At 40.9% G+C, this 8,809-nt stretch overlaps 1 gene segment (V, D, J or C); it reads right to left on the bottom strand.

The window, feature by feature from the left end:
• Window positions 1–301: 301 nt before the first annotated feature.
• Window positions 302–964, bottom strand: LOC112588019. The segment is given in 2 exon segments: window positions 302–632; window positions 842–964. Coding segments are annotated over 2 exon segments (363 nt in total).
• Window positions 965–8,809: the final 7,845 nt, after the last annotated feature.

Below are 8,809 nucleotides of genomic sequence, written 5' to 3'. Positions count from 1 at the left end.
GAAGTAAAACTGCCAGTTTAAAATATTATGGGGCACATTTTCAAATTTAGACAACTTTACACATGTTCTGTACAGTTGATTTAAAGTCAAAAATTCAAGTGGAGAATATATTAGTAGAAAATTACTCTGGACACCTGTTTCCAAATAACGTATAAGGTGCCTTTAACTAGAACTAAATCTTCTGATCCAGACCACAACTTAAATAACCACAGGACTATCATTTCTTGTCTGGGGTCTGCGGGTGTGCATTTCAGCTGGGCTCCTGCAGCAGGGGGCTCTCTCTTACTAAGCTCCTGGGTTTTTGTACAGCTTTTCCTATTACTTCAAGCACTGTGAGTCACGGAGAGCACAGAAGTACTTTGCAGAGTCTTCCAGTTGTAAGGCTGAAATGGTGAGGCTGATGAATTTATCTGCTTTCTTAAAGTTTACAGAGTAGCGGTCTTTCCTTGCATTTGTCACTTCTGAACCCTGGTGAATAACGTAAGTCATCTGTCCACTGGGAAGTTGCTTGTACCAGTAAAGGTAGTAAGCACTCCAACTTGTTTCATACCGACAGTTCAGGGTGACTGACTGCCCCACTTGGCTGGATACATCCGACTGGTCTTGAGTAACTTTCTGGGCCACACCAGATCCTGTGGGGAAAAAAATCAGAAAAAAAAGATGAAGCAGTGAATAAAATAGTGTAGGAGTTATTTAGGATCCAAAGACAAAAAATTGAAATCCTAAGATGCCTGCTTTTCTCCAGTCCTCCTTTCCTCCCCAAGTCCCTGTGAAGCTCCACACACCTGTGTGCAGGCCTTTCACCCTGAACACTCGCACCCACGTTTGGAAGCATCCCTACCAGAGAAGGCAATGGCCATGAACACCCAGAGCAGACTGGAGAGCGGCATGAGGCATGGATTTCCCTGCACAAATGTGCTTAGTTCTGCCTCAAGCTGAGAGTTCAGTGTCTTTGAGTGCCTGGCAGCTCATATACATACTACCCGGTACCTGTGTGACTCCCCGCAACAGGAAGTGGGGGCTGTCATGTTCATAGACCACGTGGTCTGTGCACACATGGGAAAAAGTCTGGCTCACCACAAACTTTACTTTGTCTGCTTGTCTTTCCCTGGTCACTAAATTAGGCAGATCCTGAAAGAAGGCATGAAAAAAGCAATCAGTATTAAAATTTGAGCAGAGGAGAACTGAATATTAAACAAGTTGACGTCCATTGATAATTATTCAGCAAAATAGTTTTGCCATCCTGTTTAAGATATAATTTACTATAGCCTATGAAACTTTCTGTAATCTACTAACAGGTAGTTCATTTAGCCTATTACTTTTCTCCATCCAGAATGTAATGACTCTTCTAAAAAACTTGCAGATCTTAGGCTTCTTGGTGAATGGAAATTTTATTCAAAATCATTAATATATCTCTGTCTTTGTATTGAGTTTTGTGACTCTATTTAGGTTTTTCAATAAATAAAATTACTTCACCATGAAATGACAAAAAAAAAAATCAGTTCATCTGACTTTCAGCATCTATCCAGTTTTAAATTTTGAATGAAATTATACAGGAATAAAATATTCTTTTGAAATTTGAAATTGAGTCTTATTTATTAGACTTTGAGGAAGATCAGGATATTCAGTCCTGTCCCTTCCACATATAGAATTGCATTTATTAGACCATGTGTCCTGGAATTGTCCTGATGTCACATTTTCTATGTCATTGGTCCCAGTGTTCAGTCTCACTTGTTAGTGGCTCATTATTTTTCTCTTTGTAAAATAAATTCAAGATAAGTATGCCAGATCTTTCTGTGACATAATGCTGTAATGTTCTCCTACAAAACTTGGTATCTATAGGTTTTAAACACTTTTTTTGTTGTTGTTCAGTCACTAAGTCATGTCCAAACTTTGTGACCCCATGGACTGCAGCACCCCAGGCTACACTGTACCTCAATATCTCCCAAAGTTGCTCTAATTCATGTGCATTGTGTCAGTGATGCTATCTAACTACCTCATCCTCTGCTGTACCTTTCTCCTCCTGCCCTCAATCTTTCCCAGCATCAGAGTTTTTACAATGAGTCGGCTCTTCACATCAGGTGGCCAAAGTATTGGAGCTTCAGCTTCAGCATCAGTCCTTCCAGTGAATATTCAAGGTTGATTCTATGAGGACTGACTGGTTTGTCCTCCTTGCAGTCCAAGGGACTCTCAAGAGCTTTATCCAGCACCACAGTTCAAAGGCACCAATTCTTCAGCATTCAACCTTATTTATGTTCCAATTCTCACACCACACATGACAATTGGAAAAACCATAGCTTTCATTATACAGACCTTTGTCAGCAAAGTGATGTGTCTGCTTTTTAATATGCCATCTTAAGCTTCTCGGGGGCACAAGTGTTTAAGAAAATGCCTGCAAACTCAGGAGACATAAGAGATGTGGGTTTGATCCCTGGGCCAGGAAGATCCCCTGGAGGAGAGCATGGCAACCCACTCCAATATTCTTGCCTGGAAAATCTCATGAACAGAGGAGACTGGAGGGCTACGGTTCATAGGGATGCAGAGCCAGACACGACTGAAGCGACTTAGCCCACCTTCTGGTTTGTCATATCTTTTCTTCCAAGGAGCAAGCATCTTTTAATTTCATGGCTTCAGTCACCATTCATAGGGATTTTGGAGCCCAAGAAAGTAAAATCTGTCATTACTTCTATTTTTCCCTTTCTATTTACCATGAAGTGATGGGATCAGATGCCATGATCTTAGATTTCTGAATGTTGAGTTTTAAGCCAGTTTTTTCACTCTCCTCTTTCACACTCATCAAGAGGCCCTTTAGTTCCTCTTCACTTTCTCCCATTAGAGTGGTATCATCTGCATATCCAAGGTTTTTGATATTTCTCCCAGCAATCTTGATTCCAGCTTGTTATTCATCCAGCCCAGCATTTTGCATGTTATACTCTGCATATAAGTTAAATAAGAGGACTGACAATACAGCCTTGACGTACTCCTTTCCCAATTTGGAACCAGTCGGTTGCTCCATGTCCAGTTCTAACTGTTGCTTCTTGACCTGCATTCAGGTTTCTCAGGAAACAAGTAAGGTGGGCTGGTATTTTCATCTCCTTAAGAATTTTCCAATTTGTTGTTATACACACAAAATTTGTAGTGTAGTAAATGAAACAGATGTTTTTCTGGAATTCCTTTGCTTTCTCCATGATCCCATGAACGTTGGTAATTTGATCTCTGGTTTCTCTGCCTCTTTGAAACCCAGTTTGTATATCTGGAATTTCTTGGTTCATGTACTGCTGAAGGCTAACTGAAGGATTTTAAGCATAATCTTACTGGTATGTGAAATGAGCACAATTGCATAATAATTTAAACAGTCCTTGTTATTACCCTTCTTGGGACTGGAATGAATACTGACCTTTTCCAATCCTGTTCAAACACTTAGTATATGTCAATACCACAGAACTTAATGAGTGAAGTTTTGTATACTGTACATGATCATGAAGTATGTATCTCTCAATCTTCCACTTGGTTTCATCATTTTAATAGATAAATTCATTTAAAAGAACCAAAAGCAAACAAACAAGTAGAAAAGGAAGTATAGACACAGTCTTCAAGACAGTGCCAGTTCTTAGAATTTAAGTTCAAAAGAACTCATTAATGAGTGATGCAGGGAGGAGAGTTTATATGAAGTTGAACCATCTATTCTTCTGTCCCTTATGAACTCTGAGTGACAGGCAGCTGATGTCCTGGTTTCTAATTATTTACAAGGAAGCAGGGAAGACCACAAATGCCCAGAGCAGTCTGGGGAACAGCAAGATAATACATATATCTGTCAGTATATTACATTTATCACGTTTTATATCCACCTTTTTATGCATAGTTGTGAAATTGATCACATTTTAAATTCTTATTACCACCACTAAAATTAAGGTACAGAACCATTCCACCACCCTAAAGAACTTGCTTTGCCAACCATCCCCACCTCTGCAACCCTTGAAAACAGCTGATGCCTTGGTTTCCAATTATGTGTAACTAGGCAGAAGAGACTACAAAGGCCCACAACAGCCTGGGGAGCAGCTTGATATTCTAAAATATATATGCTAATATAATAATTACATATACATACCAGGAAATTTATATTGCCAACATTTTATTAAAATACAGATTGCGATCTGATACCTCAATTTTATATGCACTCTGGTTTTGATGCATAGCTCTGCGAAACTTTATCACATGTATAGGCTCTTGTTACCACCATTAAAATCATGACATAGAATTGTTCCATCTCTCTAAAGAAACCCTCTTGGCACACCCTCTTGAGGCCTGCAATTCTTTACAATCCAGGTCACTACTGATCTCCTTTCATCTCTGTATTTTATCCTGTTGAGACTGTTGAATAAGTAAATCACACTATGTATACAATCATAATAATCCAGTAAGTGTAATCATACACCATGTAGCCTCTGAGATTGATTGTTTTTTACTCAGTGTAACATCTGAGATCCATCTGCTGCTGCTGCTAGGTCACTTCAGTCCTGTCCGACTCTGTGCGACCCCATAGATGGCAGCCCACCAGGCTCCCCTTCCCTGGGATTCTCCAGGCAAGAACACTGGAGTGGGTTGCCATTTCCTTCTCCAGTGCATGAAAGTGAAAATTGAAAGTGAAGTCGCTCAGTCGAGTCTGACATTTTGCGACCCCGTGAACTGCAGCCCACCAGGCTCCTCCATCCATGGGATTTTCCAGGCAAGAGTACTGGAGTGGGGTGCCATCGCCTTCTCCATATATGCAATCTTCTCCATTGCATATATCAATAATCTTTACCTTTTAATCACTACAGACTGTCCCCAACTTAATTTAGGATAATTCAATTTAGGATTTTTGACTTTACAGTAGTGAGAAAGTGGTATGAATTCAGTAGAAACCATACTTGGAATATTGAAGTTTTATCTTTTCCTGGGCTAGCAACATGCAGTATTATGTTTCCTGGTGATTCTGGGCAGCAGCAGTGAGCTGAGCTCCTGGCCAGCCTCAAAATCATGAGTGTAAACAACCAACACATTTACAGCCATTTCATACCCATGTAACCATTCTGATTTTCACTTTCAGTACAGTACTCAACACATTCATAAGATTTTCAAGTGAGACAATTTTTCCCAATTGTAAGCTAATGTAAGTATTGGCCACATTTAAGGGAAGCTACCACTTCCCTGATAGCTGAGTTGGTAAAGAATTTGCTGCAAAGCAGGAAACCCTGGTTTGATTCTTGGGTTAGAAAGTTCCTCTGGAGAAGGGATAGGTTACCCACTCCAGTATTCTTGGGTTTCCCTTGTGGCTCAGCTGGTTAAGAATCCACCTGCAATGCAGGAGACCTGTGTTCGATCCCTGGATTGGGAAGATGCCCTGGAGAAGGGAAAAGCTACCCAGTCCATTAGTCTGTCCTGGAGAATTCCATAGACAGTCCACAGGGTCGCAAAGAGTTGGACATGCCTGAGCGACTTTCACTTTCAAGGAAAGCTAGGTTAAATATATTATTAGATGGGTTATCATTTTTAAAGTTTTAATTTATTTTTAAAGAAGTATAGTTTCTGCAGTGCAGCAAAGAAAATCTGTTATACATGTATACATTTATCTCCATTCTTTTTTAGATTTCCTTCCCATATTAAGTGAACTTTTGACTTCCTATTGTTTCAACTTAAAATGACATTGCAAAATAACCCTATTGAAGTTGATAAAGATGTACAAATAGTATTTCATTGTGTAAATGTACTACAGGATATTTACCTGTTTATTCAGTGAAGCTCACTGGTTAATTTCTAGTACTAATGTACATATTTTTGTGTGAACATAAAGTTTTCCTTTCTCAAGCATAAATACCCAGGAGTGTGATTGCTGGGTTGTTCAGTAAGTGAATATTTAAGTTTATGTGAAACTCTTGGATTGTTTTCTAGAATGACTGGGCCATTCACCCACCAGCAATGCATGAGTGATTCAATTTCTCTGCTTCCTTGCTAGAACTCAGTATTGTCAGTAATTTTCATTTTAGCCCTTATGATAGATGTGAAGTGGTTTCTCTTTGTTAATTTTAATTTGGATTTTCCTAACTTAGATAGCATATTCAAAAGCAGAGACATTACTTTGCCAACAAAGGTCTGTCTAGTCAAGGCTATGGTTTTGCCTGTGGTCGTGTATGGATGTGAAAGTTGGACTGTGAAGAAGGCTGAGCGCCGAAGAATTGATGCTTTTGAACTGTGGTGTTGGAGAAGACTCTTGAGAGTCCCTTGGACTGCAAGGAGATCCAGCCAGTCCTTTCTGAAGGGGATCAGCCCTGGGATTTCTTTGGGAGGAATGATGCTAAAGCTGAAACTCCAATAGTTTGGCCACCTCATTCGAAGAGTTGAGTCATTGGAAAAGACTCTGATGCTGGGAGGGATTGGGGGCAGGAGGAGAAGGGGATGACAGAGGATGAGATGGCTGGATGGCATCACTGACTCGATGGACGTGAGTCTGAGTGAACTCCGGGAGTTGGTGATGGACAGGGAGGCCTGGTGTGCTGCGATTCATGGGGTCGCAAAGAGTCGGACACGACTGAGCAACTGAACTGAACTGAATATAATTTTAGGGGTCTATTCCTTGGATTTTCTACATAGATAATCATGTTACCAGCAAATGGTGTCAGTTTTACTTTTTCTTTCCACTCTATTAGGTTGTTACATCTACTTTCTTTATTGCACTGGCTCCAACATCTAGCCCTGTACGGAAGGAGAGACGAGAATGGACACTGGTTTTGTTCTCTTTATTAGAGAAAATCATAGTCTTTTACTAGTAAGAATACCATTAGCTATTGAGGAGATCCCCCACTCTTCTTGTGTTGCTCAGAGTTTTCACCATAACTGACTACTGAATTTTTGCAAATCCTTTTTTTATGACTAGATTAATATGATGATATGATTTTTCTTTTCTACCCTGTTAACATGGTGAATTCCATCCATTGATTTTCAATATTAAAATGTCTTGCACCCTTGCACTTTCACTTTTCACTTTCATGCATTGGAGAAGGAAATGGCAACCTACTCCAGTATTCTTGCCTAGAGAATCTCAGGGACAGAGGAGCCTAGTGGGCTGCTGTCTATGGGGTGGCACAGAGTCGGACATGACTGAAGCCACTTAGCACCAGCAGCAGCAGCAGCACCCTTGAAAGAATAAATGCTCAGTACTTTATTCATTTTATATATCCATGAATTTTACTTGCTAAAATATTTTCAGAAATTTGTGTCTATCTTCAAGATAAAATATATTTCCCTGTAGTTTTTGGTTCTTTATGGTCTTTGTCTGATTTGGGTATCAGGGTAATATTAGCCTCATAAAATGAGTGAAGAACTATTTTCTTTATATTTTCTGCAAGAAATTGTGTATAAGTCAATGTTTGACAGAATTCTTCAGTGACACAGAGTCTGGGGATTTTTTTTAATTAAAACTTAAATTTCTTCATAGACATCATGACTTCAGCTTTCTCTGGCCCCTGCTCTGAGGAGAGATGAGCAGGAGCGACCGCTGGAGCCCACAGTGAGGTTTGGGGACAGACAACAGGTGCTTCCAGAGCACTGTGCCCAGCGCAGAAGTAGGTTCCTGCATCTGAGAGCTGGGCAGCCGTGAGGTGCAGGGAGCTGTGCTGTTTGGACTCTCCAAGCCGACCTGTCAGTCTCTGCTCCGTCTTCACTTCTCCACCCTTAGCTAATATCATCAAGAGGGCAGGACTGCCCCCAGGGCTCTGCTTATACCACTGTAAGTTGTAAAATGTGCTTGAGGAATTGCAGTATGTGGTGAAGTTCTCCCCTTCTTGCAGAAGCAAGAATTCAGAAAAATGCTTTATCTGTTGTCCATTCATTTCTGTTCAGAAAAGCAATGAGAAGTAACAGAGAAAGTCTAATTAGATGTTTATTCTCTCAGCTATAATGGTCTCTTTCATTCTTCTTGTGTATTTTCTCCTTCATTCCACATCTCCTTCCCCAACTCCCTCTGTCTCCCTCCCACATTGCTGAGTGAGCAGTAACTACCCCTGCTCCGTGTGCTCTGCTCAGCTGCTCAGTCATGTCTGACTCTTGTGGCCCTAGACACTATAGCCTGCCAGGCTCCTCTGTCCATGGGATTTCCAGGCAAGAATACTAGAGTGGCTTGCCATGCCCTCCTCCAGGAGATCTTCCCAACACAGGGATTGAGCCAGAGTCTCCTGCATCTCCCACATTGCAGGTGGACTCTTTACACATCTAAGCCACCAGATCATTTAAGGCAGATCTCATCTAATGTGTGGTTGAATGGGCAGGTTATTACCCCTATCCATCATAAAATGTCATATTTGTAAAATTAAAAAATAAATTGCTGTTACTTCTTTTTACTGATAAAGGTAGAGTTGACCTTCCAACTAGAAAACTGGGCAAAATATATGAAACAAGTTGTGGATCTTGGACATCAGGTGGCACAGAGATAAGGAAAACAGGTGAGATGAGCCAGGACATCACCCAGCTCTCTTCACGGAGGGAGCTTCTAGGGACCAGTGCATGAGGGATTTAACAAAAATGGCCCAACTGTCTCACTGTGAGATGGAATAATATTTGGGGGATCCTGAGGAACCTAGAAATTTGTGGACCAGTGTACCAGAGAGGAGGGATGTGGGCAAAAGAGAGAGAGGGAGAGAGATGAGGGCAAAGAGGTAGGGGGAGGCGTCACTGTGAATCTTGGACTGAGTACTGATCTGTAACTAAAGACAGAAGACTCCATGAGCTTGGTAAACCTCCCTGAAGGGGCCTCCTTTGGGGCCCTGGACCCTAC

Source organism: Bubalus bubalis, chromosome 11, assembly GCF_019923935.1.
Source record: "Bubalus bubalis isolate 160015118507 breed Murrah chromosome 11, NDDB_SH_1, whole genome shotgun sequence".
Classification (NCBI taxonomy): Eukaryota; Metazoa; Chordata; class Mammalia; order Artiodactyla; family Bovidae; genus Bubalus; species Bubalus bubalis.
This window is presented reverse-complemented; position numbering and strand designations above follow the sequence as displayed.